The sequence below is a fragment of the Taudactylus pleione genome, unplaced genomic scaffold (genome assembly GCF_031769625.1).
Source record: "Taudactylus pleione unplaced genomic scaffold, aTauple2 ptg000571l, whole genome shotgun sequence".
Classification (NCBI taxonomy): domain Eukaryota; kingdom Metazoa; phylum Chordata; class Amphibia; order Anura; family Myobatrachidae; genus Taudactylus; species Taudactylus pleione.
The window spans coordinates 7,470,320-7,488,231 of NW_028284973.1; the positions used below are offsets into that span (position 1 = coordinate 7,470,320).

The following is a 17,912-nucleotide window of genomic DNA, read 5'->3' on the forward strand; positions in this document are numbered from 1 at the left end:
CCAAGCGTGCGCCTGTGTCATAAGTAAAGGGCCGGCTGGCTTGACCGTTAAAGGGTGCTGTAACCTCCAAAGTACACTCAGTCCAAACCAAAAAAAAATTATTTTCTGTGTTTGTGAATTGTGTGCGCAGTAGCCGCACGTGCATCAACAAAGTAGTGCCAAGAGTGCGCCTGTGTCATAAGTAAAGGGCCGGCTGGCTTGACCGTTAAAGGGTGCTGTAACCCACAAAGTACACTCCAGTCCAAACCAAAAAAAAAATTATTTTCTGTGTTTAGCCGCACGTATATATCAAATCGATATAACATAAATGGAGGACCAAACTTTCTCCGATAAAAATAAAATAGAGAAAGATCAAGAACCACTTCCTCCTAGTGCTGAAGCTGCTGCCACTAGTCATGACATAGACGATAACATGCCATCAACGTCGTCTGCCAAGGCCGATGCCCAATGTCATAGTAGAGGGCACATACAATCCCAAATGGCAAAGTTCAGGAAAATGACCTTGAAAAAGACATTTAAATCAGCTGAAGAGAAACGTAAACTTGCCAATATGCCATTTACGACACGGAGTGGCAAGGAACGGCTAAGGTCGATCCCTAGTATGTTCATGACTAGTGGTTCAGCTTCACATGACGATGGAAGCACTCCTCCCACTAAAAAAATCAAAAGAGTTAAGCTGGCAAAAGCACAGCGAAGAACTGTGCTTTCTAAGAAGATATCACAAATCCCCAAGGAGAGTCCAAGTGTGGTGGTGGTTGCGATGCCTGACCTTCCCAGCACTGGACGGGAAGAGGTGGCTCTTTCCACCATTTGCACGCCCCCTGCAAGTGCTGAAAGGAGCACCCACAGTCCACTTGCTGATATGCAAATTGAAGATGTCACTGTTGAAGTACAACAGGATGAGGATACTGGTGTAGCTGGCACTGAGGAGGAAGTTGGCGAGGAGGATTCTGATGGTGATGTGGTTTGTTTAAATCAGGCTCCGGGGGAGACAGTTGTTGTCCGTGGGATGAAAAAGCCCATCACGGTCATGCCTGGGCAGAAGACCAAACATTCCACCTCTTTGGTCTGGCAATATTTCTATCCAAATCCGGACAACAACTGTCTTGCCATATGTACCATATGTAAAGGTGAAATAAGTAGGGATAGGGACGTCAACCACCTAGGAACATCCTCCCTTATACGGCACCTGCAGCGCGTTCATAAAAAGTTACTGTCAAGTTCAGAAACTTTGGCTCAGACCGTAAGCAGTCCAGGGACACCTAAATCCCGTTGTCCTGTTGTATCCAAGCGCCTGCAAACCACACCGTCAACTCCCTCCTCGTCAATTTCCTCCTTAGTCAGGATCGGAAGTAGTCCTGCAGGCCATATCACTGGCATGACTGACTCTCCTATCCGGGATTCCTCCGGAGGATCCTGCATTGCTACGCCTACTGCTGCCGCTGCTGCTGTTGCTGCTGCTGGGAGTCGTTCATCATCCCAGAGAGGAAGTAGGAACACCACTACTTTTACTAAACAATTGACCCTCCAACAGTCCTTAGCGAGGAGGATGAAGTACGACAGCAGTCATCCTGAAGCAAAACGTATAACTGAGGCCTTGACTGCTATGTTGGTGTTAGACGTGCGTCCGGTATCCGCCATTAGTGCAGTGGGATTTAGACAATTGATGGAGGTAGTGTGTCCCCGGTTCCAAATCCCGTCTAGATTCCACTTCACTAGGCAGGCGATACCGAGACTGTACAGAAACGTCAGAAAAAGTGTCCTCAGTGTCCTGAAAAATGCCGTTGTACACAATGTCCACTTAACCACGGACATGTGGACAAGTGGAACAGGGCAGACTAAGGACTATATGACTGTGACAGCCCACTGGGTAGATGTATCACCTTACGCAGCAACAGAAGCAGCGTCACCAGTAGCAGCATCTCAGAAACGCCAGCTCGTTACAAGGCAGGCTACGCTGTGTATCACCGGTTTCAGTAAGAGGCACACCGCCGACAACCTCTTAGAGAAACTGAGGGAAATCATCGCCCAGTGGCTTACCCCACTTAGACTCTCCTGGGGATTTGTGATATCTGACAACGCCACCAATATTGTGCGGGCATTACATCTGGGCAAATTCCAGCACGTCCCATGTTTTGCTCACACAATAAACTTGGTGGTGCAGAATTTTCTGAAAAGCGACAGGGGCGTGCAGGAGACGCTTTGGGTGGCCCGAAAAATTTCTGGCCACTTTCGCCATTCAGCGACTGCGTGCCGAAGACTGGAGCGCCAGCAAACACTCTTGAACCTGCCCCGCCATCACCTGAAGCAAGAGGTTGTGACGCGGTGGAACTCAACCCTCTATATGCTTCAGAGGATGGAGGAGCAGCAAAAGGCCATACAAGCCTATACATCCACCTATGACATAGGCAAAGGAGGGGGTATGCACCTGACTCAAGCGCAGTGGAGAATGATTTCCGTGTTGTGCAAGGTTCTTCAGCCCTTCGAACTTGCCACACGTGAAGTCAGTTCAGACACTGCCAGCTTGAGTCAGGTCATTCCCCTCATCAGGCTTTTGCAGAAGCAGCTGGAGAAAGTGAAGGAGGAGCTAAGACGGAGCGATTCCGCTCGGCATGTGGGACTTGTGGATGAAGCCCTTCATTCGCTTTGCCAGGATTCCAGGGTGGTCAATCTGTTGAAATCAGACCACTACATTTTGGCCACCGTGCTCGATCCTAGGTTTAAAGCCTATGTGGTGTCTCTCTTTCCGGCCGACACAAGCCTGCAGAGGTGCAAAGACCTGCTGGTGAACACACTGTCAGCTGAAGCGGAACGTGACACGTCAACGGCTCCTTCTTCATTTTCTCCCGCAACTGGGGCTGCCAGGAAAAAACTTAGGTATCCTAAGCAACCCGCTGGCGGTGATGCAGGGCAGGCAGGACCAAGTTTGGACATCTGGTCCGGACTGAAGGACCTGGCAACAATTTCTGACATGTCTACTGTCACTGCATATGATACTGTCACCATTGACAGAATGGTGGAGGATTACATCGGTGACAGCATCCAAGTAGGCATGTCAGACAGTCCATACCTGTACTGGCAGGAAAAAGAGGCAATTTGGAGGCCCCTGTACAAACTGGCTCTATTTTACCTGAGTTGCCCCCCCTCCAGTGTGTACTCCGAAAGAGTGTTTAGTGCAGCCGGGAACCTTGTCAGCGAAAGGCGTAGGAGGTTGCTTCCACAGAATGTGGAGAAGATGATGTTCATCAAAATGAATTATCAGCTCTTCCAGGGAGACCAGCCTCCAGAAGGTACAGAGGGACCTGTGGTGGTGGATTCAAGTGGGGACGAGTTAATACTTTGTGAGGATGAGGATGTACACACTGAAGAGGGTGAGGAATCGGTGGATGAGGAGGATGAGGATGACATCTTGCCTCCGTAGAGCCAGTTTGTGCAGGGACACATTAATTGCCAGCTTGTTTTGTGGGGGCCCAAACGAACCAATCATTTCAGCCACAGTTGTGTGGCAGACCCTGGCGCTGAAATGATTGATTTGTTAAAGTGTGCATGTCCTGTTTATACAACATAAGGGTGGGTGGGAGGGCCCAAGGACAATTCCATCTTGCACCTCTTTTTTTCTTTGCATTATGTACAGTTTGGGGCCTAGTTTTTCTAACTGCCATCCTGTCTGCCACTGCAGTGTCACTCCTAGATGGGTCACGTGTTTGTGCCGCCCACTCGTGTCGCTTAGCATAGTCATCCAGCTACCTCGGTGCAACCTTTTGGACATAAAAACACTATTGTGAGGTGTGAGGTGTTCAGAATAGACTGGAAATGAGTGGAAATTAAGGTTATTGAGGTTAATAATAGCATAGGAGCAGAAAAACCTACAAATTCTGTGATTTTAGCTGTTTTTATGCTTTTTTTCAAAAAAATACAGATCCAAAACACAAAACCCAGAACCCAAAACACGGAAGGGTGGTTTTGGCAAAACCAATCCAGATCCAAAACACGAAGAAAGATCCAGATCCAAAACCAAAACACAAAACACGAAAAGTGGCCGGTGCACACCCCTAATATATATATATATTTTTTTAACCTATCTGCACAACGGGGGAGGGGGGTGGCTACTACTGGGGGGACCTCTACTGGGGGAGGGCTGGCTACTACTGGGGGGACCTCTACTGGGGGAGGGGTGGCTACTACTGGGGGCACCATTGGGAGGACCTACTCTACTGGGGACTACTACTTGGGGGGGAACTACCACTGGGGGCATTATAAAATGGGCCTACTAGAGGCACTGCACTCGGGGGACCACTACTGGGGGCAATAATAGGAAGGGCCACTACAGGGGGCACTGGATAGGGGGGATCACTACAGGGTGCCTGCATAAGGGGACCACTACTGGGAAAACTGCATGGGGGGGGACTACTGCTGGGGGGCACTATATAAAGGGCACTGCATAGGGGGGACTACTACTGGGGGCACCATATAAAGGGCACTGCATAAGGGGATACTGCTACTGGGCACCAGTGGCGTAACTAGGGCAGGGCGGGTGGGGTTCGTGCCCTGGGCGCCGTTGGACTGGTGGCGCGGGGGGGCGCCGCCGGCTACGGTACCAGCCCGCCCGCCCTAGTTAGCCAGTGTAGCGCCGACCGCAATGAGTGCGGTCAGCGCTACACATTTACACAGGACCGGCGCTAGGCTTCCAACGCCGGTCCTGTGCTGCACACCTGAGCCCGTTCCCTCCCCCTGAGCGCTTGCCCATTAGCGCCAGGAGGCTGGCTCAGGCTGTGCATAACACACGCATCGCCGCCAGTGCTGGCAGCGATGCGTGTGTTAAACAGCAGCCAATGAGAGTCAGATAGACTCTCATTGACTGCTGCAGCAACCACTGCAAGAGCCGGATTTCAGCGCGCGCACATATCGGTCTGTTGAGGGGGGGGGGGGGGGCTCCTTTTTCAAATTTGCCCTGGGCTCCAAATACCCTAGTTATGCCACTGGGGAGGGGTAAGAAGCAGTTTAAATGTATTAAAAAGTTGCTTGGGGTTAGAGGCTTGAGCAGAGATTAGAAATTGGAAATGTGTTTGTTTGGCAGTGTCCAGAGCAGCACGATAAGAGTTGTAGATAGTCTTATACAGTATCTGAGGAAGACACTTGGAGTACGAGACTTTCGCCACGGACGTTCTACTGAGAGTTTTTGTAGATGCCTTGTTCATTTAGAATGCCACAGTTGACGTCTAAGTCTACGTGGTGTGTGATGGGTAGCTGGAGCTACTTCATCAAGGGCTTTCTCTAGAATCTGGTTTAGGTGTGATGCAGCAGTCTCAGAAGAAGTGAATGCAGAAATTGGTGAGAGTCGTTGTTGTAGAGAGGTAGATAGTTGTTGAAAGTTAATAGCATTAATATTTCTGCGGGTTTTAGGAGGTTTGGTTGATTTCGATGACACTGAGGTTGATGTAATGGAGGAGAGCGTGCAGGTGATAAGATTGTGATCTGAGAGAGGGAAAGGAGCATTAGTGAAATCAGAAACTGAGCATAGTCTGGTGAATATAAGATCAAGGCATAATATACAATAGTGCTTCATCTCTCACAGCAAGCAGTCATTTTTATACTCGCAATCAGCTGAAGAAATTTGCTATGTACAATTACCCATTAATAAACCAGTTAATTGAATCTCTTCTTTCTGCAGTACAATGCACTAAGGATTGCCAAGGATATTTTGCCAAGAAACTTTACAAAGCCATGAAGGGGGCTGGGACAGATGAGGAAGTGTTAATCCGAATTCTCGTCACCAGGGCAGAGGTAAGCGTCTACGTTCTGAAAATGGAGATTGTGCTGAGAGGAGGAGCCAGACTATTTCCTAATCTGTTTTTCACTGTAAAGGTCACAAAATATGAGGATCCCATGCGGGTTATAAATACATTTGCACTGACTGCTGTGCTCATTTAAAATTCTGCTTTATATAGGACCTCCAATAGGGATGAGTGTATCAGTAGCTCTAGGGGTCCTGGCACTGGCATCATGACCATAGGGGCACCCTTGATCTGTCTCTCTGAGCCACGAATGACACAGCCAGTGGTGCAGATTGGAAGGGTGGTATTTTGGGCGAATCCTCTGCTGCATCACTCCCTGTTGCTAGGGCAGGAAGCCTTTCGGCTCAGTTGCTAGGGCCACCCAAAGTGGATATACTGAGGCCAGCAGGGGCGCCCAGAGGGGGGGGGGGAGCATGCACTGTTTACACGGGCCCGGGCTTCCTGATGGGCTTGGCGGGGGTCCGGCGCCGCGCCCCCCCCTTCTCTCACTCTCACAGCAGCCCAGCATACAGCGTGTGCTGAGCTGCAGTGGGAGACTGCTCGTGGCTGCTGAGCAGCAGCCACAGCAGTCTCCTAATGCCTGTGGGGGGGGAGCGATCACAGTGATCGCAGCGCCCCCCCTGCAGTACACAGGAACTTGCAACAAAAGCAAAACAGGAACCAGTGGAGCTCATGAACATAGGTCTAGCTAGGCGGAGAGCACTTTTGTACTGGCAGTGAGACAGAGTCAGGGAAGGGCTTTTATACCCCTGGTCGGCTGGTGATTGGCTGGAGCAACTGGAGAGCGCTGCTGACTGGATGGGTCTGGACCACCTGACTTGATCCAAGATGGCCGCACCCATGATCCGGAGGTCTGATACGCTGAAGTGCAGGAAGTGCATGGAAGTGTGGCTGGGACACCTAGGCAACAGCGGGGATGCAGGAAACCACCTTCAGGCATAGGCCCCACTCTGGATTCCACTGACAGGAGCAGCCGGTGGATTAGCAAGCCGCGATGACATAAGTGCATGGGGAGTTGCAGGGATCTCAGCCGGAGGTCTCTAGCACGGTTTGTGACAGTGACCCAGTAGTAGTGCCTCTTATGCAAGGCCCCCTGTTGTAGTGCACATTATGCAGTCCCCTCAGTAGTGCCCCTTATACAGTGGCCTCAGTAGTGTCCATTATACAGTGCCCTTTATGCAGTGCCCCAATAGTGCCCCTTATAAAGTGCCCCCAGTAGTTCCCCTTATAAAGTGCTTTCAGTAGTGTCCCTTATACAGTGCCCCAGGCCAGTAGTGCCCATTACACAGTGCCCCCAGCCAGTAGTACCCCTTATACAGTGCCACCAGCCAGTAGTGCCCCTTATACAGTGCCCCCAGCCAGTAGTGCCCTTCATACAGTGCCCCCGGCCAGTAGTGCCCATTATACAGTGCCCCCAGCCAGTAGTACCCCTTATACAGTGCCACCAGCCAGTAGTGCCCCTTATACAGTGCCCCCAGCCAGTAGTGCCCTTCATACAGTGCCCCCGGCCAGTAGTGCCCATTATAGAGTGCCCCAGCTATTAGCACCCCTTATACAGTGCCCCCAGCCAGTAGTGCCCCTTATACAGAGTCCCCAGCCAGTAGTACCCCTTATACAGTGCCACCAGCCAGTAGTGCCCCTTATACAGTGTCCCCAGCCAGTAGTGCCCATCATACAGTGCCCCCGGCTAGTAGTGCCCCTTACATATATAACACAAAGACACACACAAAACAAAATACTTACCTGAATCCTCGCTGCTGTCCGCTCCTCCGTCCTCCTGCTTGGCACTAAGGGAGAGACATCATGACGTCTCTAAGGGAGAGACATCATGACGTCTCTGCCTTCACCCACTGCGGAAGCCGGAAGGTGCAGCAGCCAATGAGTGTGAGTGTGCGCCAGCAGCGGTGTCTTATTTTTACTGTGTAGTGTGGACCGCACTACACTTACTGAAATCACTGACATGGATCTCGGCCGGCGGCGCCCCTCCACGCCGATGCCGCCCGGGGCACATGCCCTGCCCGACCCCCTAGTTAAGCCACTGGTGTCTATTGCTGTAGTTATGACTGCGACTTTATGTCCCCTGGTGTACAGCCGTGCGTCTGACTGTGCGAGGACTGAGATGCCCACATTGAGCGTCTTCAGATGCTGTAATATCTCTTGGTGAGTCTTTGTATGTCACCATCGGTGGCACCACTGAAACTTGCACCAGCCCCAATGCTAGTTACAGTTTCTCTGTCAGAATACGGCCTCCAATGTCAGCGATGGAGCATCTGAGCTCACAGACAGTTTAGCGACAGACTGGCGACACTCCCATAACGCACACATAAGACGGACCACCTCCCAGTCTCCCCCCCCAGGAACACTTAATACATGTCCAATACATTTCACACACTATGGGCCTCAATCGCAACTTTGCCTCTGGGCATACACACTGTATGATGCTTTTGCTCTACGTGGATTTTGGTGCAAGAGCAGTAGCAAAATATCACATTGGTGTTGCGATCGACTCAGGCACTCCGTAATTTCTGTTAAGTCTCATAGAAAATTCCTTTGTGAAACACAAGGGGGCGACAGATATTCTATATCACACAGTTCCATCCTTGTCCTCAGTCACCTTCTAGCACACAGTATATTACACATAACCTGCTGGGTTTTCTGCAAAATGTGTGAGGAACTATTGGCATAATTATATATTTTGTATATGCCTAGATTTTGTATGTGTTCTCTGCATACTTGACTTAGGTACAATGCTGGATAGGAAACCTCCATATAAGCAGTCCTAGCTTGTGTATAGAATAATGTATGATAATTGTATTAAGACAAGAAGATAAATTAAGCTTTTGAGTATTTTTTTTTAAACTAATCCTCTACCCCACTTATCCCCCAATTACCTGATTTGTGGGGTAAACACTGTTACATTCATCCTCTGCGTCCCTTATGAAATCAAATGTAAAATCTGATTTTAGAATAGGCCGAAGCTGAGCCCCAGTCTGCCCCCATCATCAGCCCAAAGTTGATCAATGTCCCAGTTAAGCTGCATACACACACACAACGATTTTGTTACCAATGATTTTATGAACGATTTTCTGTCAGATTATCTGTCAGATTTTTTAAAGTGTAATGAACGATTTTTTTGAACTACAAACGATTTTTGCATATTCCCTTAATGAAAATCGTTGAGTTGACAAGTCTGACTGAACTACAAATTACAAACTATAAACATGAACGTGCATGAACGATAATCGTTCATCATTAAATGATAATAGTTCAAAAAATCGTTGTGTGTGTGTATGCAGCTTTACTGTGCTGAGCTTACAAAATTTATTTGCATTGGCCAACTGCAACCCCAGCACAATAACCACGGCTGGGGCAAGAAGCACAGGTGACAGGGACCTCTTGTGGACCACTCTGGAATTAAGCCCTATGCTCAGATTTAATTGTTTTGGAATAATAATGCCACATGAGTTACATTCTTTCTGAGCTCCGCTGCAATGTAAATTAACAACTCTGACGCGCAGATATAAAGGTCTTGCTGAAAAACACAGAATGAGGTCAGAAGGTTAAAACAGTTTTATGTACATGCCTATCCATAAATATTTTCTGAAGGTAACATCTCCCTTTAAATATGCAGCTTGCATTGAAAGACGATGGGTCTTGCTGTAATAAACTCCGCCCCCTGCTTCACAATGTCTTTTTTCGGCATTGTGAAGAGGGGGCGGGGCCACGATGACGCGTTCGTGCGTCTCCGCCCCCGGCCACGCCCCCAAAACGACATCATAGCCCGGCCACGCCCCCCACACAATGCAGGCATTCAGCTCCCTCCCGGAAGGAGGGAGCTGAATGTCGGCAACTATGAACCTAACCCTACCAGGGTGGTGCCTAACCCTAACCTAACCCCGGGGGTGCCTAACCCTAAGTCCCCCTTCCCCTAGCCTAACCCTCCTGGGGGGTGCATAATCCTGTCCCCCCCAGGAGCCCCTAAACTAACCCTCCCCTCCCCCCACAGCTGTCCGCTGTGGGGGGGGGGAGGGTTGGGGGGGGAGGGTTAGAAATAGTTAATTTACTTACCTTGTCGGGATCTTCACTGCCAGTCTTCCGGCGTCGTGATTTGAAGTCCGTCGGGAAATCATACTGATCCCCCATTGAAGGCATCCTCCTAGCCAGCTGCTGTGCAGCTCATTGGTGACTGGTCCCAGGTTATAGGAAAACCATCAGGAAGCACCCAATGGCAGAGCTGGACCCCTTTAGGCCAAGGCCATCCCTGTTCATTCTGGACAGCCCACACCCCCATCTTTTTCTACATCTCTGCATCTGGAGCCCTACTAAGTGTGGGCATCAATGTTATTTGAAAAATAATATGGGCAGCAGGTAGGTGCCCCCAGAAGGGCCAGATTTACTTTTGTGGGGGGGGTCACAGGTCAACTAACCCTACCAATAACATTGTCAAGATGATATTCGTGGCAATGTTATTAAAAAAATATAATGTGTACTCCCAGCACCACATGTGTTAAACACACCGTAGTGCAACCAGCTCACATTATGCTACAGCGCCCCAACATGCTGGTGGTGTAGCTGTGTGTGGGGGGATGGGGGAGCTGGGCAACTGCCCCAGCCGCCCTGTTGTTAATCCGACTCTGTACCATACATGCCTACCCTCCCGGTTTTCGCGGGAGGCTCCCGATTTTTCGTGTAAGGGTAGGCTTTTCTCCCGCACTCTGCCCACTTCCTAGTGAAGTGGGCAAAATGAGGAGAATTCCCGCGGCGATCGCGGGTCTCCATGTAGGGAGTGGGGCTTAATGACGTGATTCTACATGTAAATTTTAGCCAATCGCGGCAATTTTACTGCAAGGGGTGGTGCTTAATGCAGTGAATCGTCAGGCCCCGCCCCTGTCGCCACCCTCCTGCTTCTCTTACCCGGGCTTCTCCCGGGAAGAGATATTAAAAGGTAGGCAAGTTTGCTCTGTACCCACAGGATCGCCTACGTTACCTAGCTTGTATCCAGCCCTGAGCACACTGAAGTCTTAATACTTCCAGGGGCTTTTAGGCTAATATATCTGAACCCTCACTTGTATGAAGCAGACATGGAAAATGTTATAAACAAGCCTTTTATCAAGTAAATCTAACAACATTATTCTTCCAAGCTTTTAAGTTAAACAGAACGGAGGGGATTAGCGCTCTGTAGTACAAAGGGAACACTCAGAGGCTGCTGAATACGGTCATAGGAATCTTACAACAAAGTTTTGGGAGCAGCGAGTTGTCCTTACTTTAAATGTAGCATTTGGCTAATTGATAAATACAGTAAACCTTTATATAAGAGGTAGAAAAGCTGTAGCACCTCTTCTATTGAGCAACTGCAAGTCCCAGCATGCACAGCCAGGCTATATGGTACTATGTACTAATGCTACTGCTTATCAATGTGGGCATTAAATATTGGTTTGTTGATTTGTTTTAAAAAAAATGCCTGTACAACTGTATATGGTGGTCTATTGCCATTTAGAAAGGTTATTATAGATGGCAGACCCGTCACTAGACTTTTTGGTGCCCTGTTCCAGAGAGAGCATTGGCGCCCCCACCCAGAGCCGGCCCTAGCCAATTCGGTGCCTTATGCAAAATTTTGGCTGGTGCCCCCTAGTAGATAATCCCACCACCAATCTTATGCCGGGTACATACTAGACAATATGACATCTGATTGGGGGGTTGTGGCAGGATTGCTGGCAACTAGGAGAAGGAGCAGAATCAGTAGGAGCAGGGGCGGATACGGGGAGGGACAAATGAATCGTATGAAATGGGGTACCGGAAGGGATTAAGGTAGAGGCTAGTGGAGAACGGCTTGGTTAGAAGGGGGTAGTAATGAACAGAAAGGTGTAGATCAGGCATGTCAAGCTCAAAATCCCAACCGGGGCAAATATTCAAGGTCTAAGAGTGTGTGTGCGCCGCAGGAAAATAAAAAGCTGTGTTATTCCCCCTTATATATCACTGTATGGTCCCCTCCTCCAGTCCAGCGGCAGCCGGAACTCATTGCACTTTCACTAGTATAGCTAAAGCGGGCCACAAAAATATGCAATAGGAGCTGCATGCGGCCCAGGAGTTTGACATGTCTGGTATAGATGAAACAAAGGGCCTGATTCAGACCCACTCGCGAGCGGCTGTCCGCTCGCAAGTGGGTCGATGTTCTGCACTGAGCATGCGCACGACGGAGGGAGCTCCGTCGTGCGCATGCGCCAGACGCGACGAGCGAAGGACTTTCCTTCGCTCGTTGTGTCTGATCAAAGGGGGCGTGCTGTCGATGTTGATTGACAGCACGCCCCCTTTGGTGGGCGTGCCGGGGGCGTGCCTCCCTGACGGGGGTGTTCCTAAGGGTACGCCTACCGTCAGGAGCCGGCCCACTGACATCACTAGTGATGTCAGTGGGAGTGATTTTGGCTCTGATAGAGCCAAAATCACTCCGGGCCTTGCGGTTGAAAACCTCAACCGCAGGCTCCGGCTCGCAGTTCCGATGGTCGCGATGGTCAAGACCATCGCGGCCATCAAACTGCACGCTCGTATAGGCTGTGGGTGGTGACCCACAGCTATACGAGCGTCCAGGAGGACGCTCCATAGTTATGGAGGACGGCCCTCATTCAGAGCGTGCGCTCTGCTCAGAGCGTACGGCTCTGAATGAGGGCCAATGTTCTCTTACTGGAATCCCTAATATAAATCTGTCAATATGTCCCCAAAATACAATACAAAGGATTAACAAAACACGCACAGACAGGTGCACATACAGGTAACCACATGCCCGCACAGACAAGGACACAGGTACACCAGTGCCAGATTAAGGTACACATAGGCCTGGAGCTGAAATTTAGGAAGGGCCTATTGTGTGCTGCCGCAGGAGGTATAATCAGCAACACTACCTTCCCACACTATTATATCACTGCACTACTTCTCCACACTACATCTCTGCATTACCTTCCATTTACTCTATATACTATGTCACTACGCTACCTCCCCACACTATGGGCCTCATTCAGAGGCGGTCGAAGGATGCAAGCGGTCGCTCAGAAACTGGGCGGCTGCTTGCATCCTGACCGCCCGCCTCTGTTGCGGTCGTTAGGCTGTGGGTTAACATCCACAGCTCTAACGACCGCTCCGGTGATGGTCGCGATGGTCACAGACCATCGCGACCATCGGGGCTTACGACGAGACCCTAGGGTAGGGTCTCCCTTGTCGTAAGCCCCTAGTGATGTCAGTGGGGCCTCCCCCAAATGGTAGGCGTTCCCATGGGAACGCCTCCGTTTGGGCTGCCACCCCCACGGCCCGCCTTCCAAACGGGGCGAGCTGTCAATCAACATCGACAGCTCGCCCCCTTTGGATCGAGACCCGCTACGACCGGCGCCGGCGCCATCGTGCGCATGCTTTGTGGGGGGCCATCGACCCGGTCCCAGCGCATCAGCGCTAATGACCGGGTCTGAATGACCACCTATATCACTGCGCTATATCACTACGCTACCTCCCCACACTACATTCCCTCATATCACTGTACTACATCTCCACACTATCATTACCACACTAGTTCTGGGGTCTAGTTACTAAGCGGTGTTAGGAGACAGAGTGAAAAGTGATAAGGTGCCAGCCAATCAGCTCCTGTCATTTTTGAAACACAGCCTGTGAGATGGCAGCTGGAAGCTGATTGGCTGGCACCTTATCACTCTGTCTCATAACACTGCTTAGTAACTAGACCCCTATATCTCTGCACCACCTTCCATATACTCTATATACTATATCACTCCGCTACCTCCCCACACTATTGAATGCGGATTATAGTGTGATATTACCGAGTGAATTCGCATTGCGAATTCAGGCTATATCACAGAGATTTACTATAAATCCCTTGCAGGGACAGAGCTTGTGATAAAGCTCTGTCCCTGCGGATCCCATCCGCACTCTAGTTGCGGTATTTTTGGAAAAAATACCGCGACTAAGAGCCCGCGCATGCGCCGACCCACCGTCGCTGCTACCCCCCACCGACTCTAAGCCCCGCCCCCCACGATCGCGGACCCCCGCGACCCCCACTCCCTTCAGTACACTTACCTGCATCCTCCTGGCCTCCGGTGATCTTCTCCGGGCTTCCCGATCAGGTGATCTCCCATACTGCACTGGGACCCGATCAGCTGATGACCGGGCCGCAGTGCACTATGGGAGACCAGCTGACCGGAGAGGAGCCATCACCGGGGGCCCGATCACCGGTCCCTGGATTCAGGTAAGTAAAAAAAAAATGTTTCAATTTTTTTTTTCTTTTTTTTACAGCAATCAGCTTGCTGTCTGTTTAGACCACATAGCTGATTACTGGTACCGGCTCCCGCCTCTGCTCTCCCCGTTAGAGCAGAGTGGGAGCCCGGTAACCGGGGGAGACCCTGGATAACGCCACCTCCAGGTGGCGTTATTATCACAGGGCTTCCCCCGGTATTTTTTTGCAATTTATTTTTAGTAACTCTGGTCGGATCACATTTCCCATTACAATTATGGGAAATGCGATCTGCTAGGGGTTGGAGTAGAATTTTACTAATTCTACTCCAAATGCCCTGCCCCCACCCCATTTTTTAAATAGGGACATAAGATAGTGCACCTGAAAAAGGGCCGTGGCCTCATAGAGAAGGGCCAGGGAAGAGAGAGGGGAGACCAGGAGATGCTGGGGATAAAAGAAGAGGAAGCTACAAGTGAGAATGATTATAAACAGGAAAATTGACAGGCCCAAAGAGCGCCCCCTGCCCTGCGGTGCCCTGTACCATGGCACAGGTCGCACCAACCTAGTTCATACTTGCCTACTTTTCAAAACTAGTTTCAGGGAGACTACAGCCAGGAGTACTAAACGCCGCATGGCGAGTCGTTGCCCCAGCCACCTCACCCTCACATATACCACAGCAATGTCCCAGCCACCTCACTCTTACATATACCCCAGCAATGCCCCAGCCACCTCACTCTCACATATACCCCAGCAATGCCCCAGCCACCTCACTCTCACATATACCCCAGCAATGCCCCAGCCACCTCACTCTCACATATACCCCAGTAATGCCCCAGCCACCTCACTCTCACATATACCCCAGCAATGCCCCAGCCACCTCACTCTCACATATAGCCCAGCAATGCCCCAGCCACCTCACTCTCACATATATACCCCAGCAATGTCTCAGCCACCTCACTCTCACATATACCCCAGCAATGTCCCAGCCACCTCACTCTCATATATACCCCAGCAATGCCCCAGCCACCTCACTCTCACATATATACCCCAGCAATGTCCCAGCCACCTCACCCTCACATATATACCCCAACAATGTCCCAGCCACCTCACTCTCACATATATACCCCAACAATGCCCCAGCCACCTCACTCTCATATATACCCCAGCAATGTCCCAGCCACCTCACTCTCACATATATACCCCAACAATGCCCCAGCCACCTCACTCTCATATATACCCCAGCAATGTCCCAGCCACCTCACTCTCACATATATACCCCAACAATGCCCCAGCCACCTCACACTCAAATATACCCCAGCAATGTCCCAGCCACCTCACTCTCACATATATACCCCAACAATGCCCCAGCCACCTCATTCTCACATATATACCCCAACAATGCCCCAGCCACCTCATTCTCACATATATACCCCAGCATTGTCCCAGCCACCTCATTCTCACATATATACCCCAGCAATGTCCCAGCCACCTCACTCTCACATATACCCCAGCAATGTCCCAGCCACCTTCTGCTCACCCACATATGCCCCAGTCACCTCCTGCTCACACACATATACCCCATCACTGCCCCATTCACTTACCCCACACACATATATGCTCCTGCCCCAGCCACCTCATTCTCACAAATATACCCTAGCTCTGCCTCATGCCTCATTCAACTACCTCTTACAAATATATGTCAAGTCACTCTCCCATGTACCACAGCCGCCCTGTCACCTCTCTCTCTTCGTCTCTCTGCCCTACTAGCGCTAAAGGAGGAAGTGCAGCGGCCGGAGGGGTCTATCCGGCTCCAGTTCTGTGTTGGAGGTGGAGGTACATGTGGGGCTGCCGGCTAGCGTGGGTCGGGAGGTGAGCAGCAACAAGATCAGGTGCATCGGAGCTTAAAGCACAGTAGCTGGCCCCGCTCTGGCACCCGGGGGAGGAGCTGTCACTTGCGGGGACACACCTCCTCCTTACAGTCACGATACATACTAGCTTGTGTTAGTACTGTAGGGACACTCTCCCCTCTTCCACTCCCAGCTGGCTGTTATTCTATGCCAGCTGCCGCCCCCATCTCATCCGGACTTGCGCATGCGCAGCCCAGATTCCTGATGGGGTACTGGGAAATCCGGGGGATTTATTTAAGTTTGCGGGATAGCGGGAGACTGCACAGCGACCCGGGAGTCTCCCGCAGTAATCGGGTGGGTAGGCAACTATGACCTAGTTACAGCCCTGATAGATGGTCTATGTTCACCCTTAAAAGGCTGTGCATCTTCAATCTACATGAAACTTTTTTTTATTGGCTTGCATGGGCCCTGCCTGTAACATTTGTAAGTTGATTTATCTTTATTTTTGCCTTTTTTATGTGCTTTTCAGTCATGCCATCATACATTAGGCTGAGTTTTATTTATTTTTGTTGCATGGGGGTAGGTTATGGCTGTGCTGTGCTTTCTGCATTGGAAGAAGTTTTATCCAGAGAAGTAACTTGTTTTTCCTATGCCGGAATAACAAAAATTAGGAAATCTCTCTGATGCTATAAAGACATGGCTGAACAGCATCATAAAGATTCTAATTTAAAAAACTTTATTTATATTTTTAGATTTAAATATATCTAGATAGTAAACATAGCAGTAGGACATATACAAGCCTATACATGAAAGAAACAGAAGGCAGTTTATATGCCTGGCGTAATTTAAACTACTAAGGTGTGTACATTTAGGAGCAAGGGCTGAAAATTTAAGGGGTGTCTGATATATGTAGTCCTGCAATAGTTGAGGGGTGGAGTTTTCGGGCTGAGTTGCTGGTTTATGTAAAAGTGATTTCTGGTTGGGAGGTCCAGTGGCTGTCTTGCTGTAGGTCTTGAGGTGCTCTCCTCACCAATACATGGGTTTAGGCTGGTTTTACCCTACTTGGTCAGTGATACCACTGGTCCCAGTACGTCTTTTTGTGTGTCATTGGCAGAGGAGTTTGGATACTTTGAGTTGTTGATGATGGGCTGGCAGTTGGTGCTCATCTAGGCATTGAGCTGTTGATGATGGGCTGGCAGTTGGTTCTCATCTAGGCATTGAGTTGTTGGTGATGGGCTGGCAGTTGGTTCTCATCTAGGCATTGAGTTGTTGGTGATGGGCTGGCAGTTGCCTCTCATCTAGGCATTGAGTTGTTGGTGAATGGCTGGCAGTTGGCCCCCATCTAATACTGGCCATACATCTTATTGGAAATATGTGTACAGCCATACTCTGTTATACAGACACTGGTTGGATGGAGTGGAGCTTGAGCGTCGTACAGTTCGCCAGTTGCTGAGTGTATGCAGTAACTGAGTAACGGTGCAGGGTAATTGGATGTAGTATATCGCAGGTCTCACAGAGCTACGTGGAAGACATCCGTCTTCCAAAGACACTCAAACAAAGTGATAAGATGGTGCAGTACATGCACAGTACTAGGTGCAGGAAATTAAGCCTCCCTCGAGGAGCAATATGGAGTCTGCGCAGTAGTGCTCTCCATCTTCAACAAATCTAACAGGCGAATCCCTGATTCGCCAATGCCGATCTGTTGATCAGCGATTTCTCGATGTATTGGCAAAATACATGTTAAATATCACCAACTCGCCGATTCTGATCAATTTTGGGTCAGAATTGGTGAATCGAGATTGTCCAACATGTTGGATTTTGGAAATCACCTGACCCAATAATCAGCAGAACAGGGAATTGCCCCAATTAATTTATGTATGTCCAGAATAAGCCTTGAGTTGTTGGTGATGAGCTGGCAGTTGGCCCCATCTAATCCTTGTGTTGTTGGTGATGGATTGGCAGTTGGCCTCCACCTAGGCATTGAGTTGTATGTGATGGACTGGCAGTTGGCCCCCATCTAGGCAGTGAGTTGTTGGTGATGAG

At 49.9% G+C, this 17,912-nt stretch overlaps 1 protein-coding gene across 1 annotated transcript in view; it reads left to right on the forward strand.

The window, feature by feature from the left end:
• Positions 1-17,912, forward strand: part of ANXA13 (annexin A13) — a 69,383-nt gene that overhangs the window by 47,553 nt on the left and 3,918 nt on the right. The window contains exon 10 of the mRNA XM_088453130.1: positions 5,672-5,784. Coding sequence (XP_088309256.1) covers positions 5,672-5,784 — 113 coding nt within the window. The remainder of the gene's footprint in view (positions 1-5,671; positions 5,785-17,912) is intronic.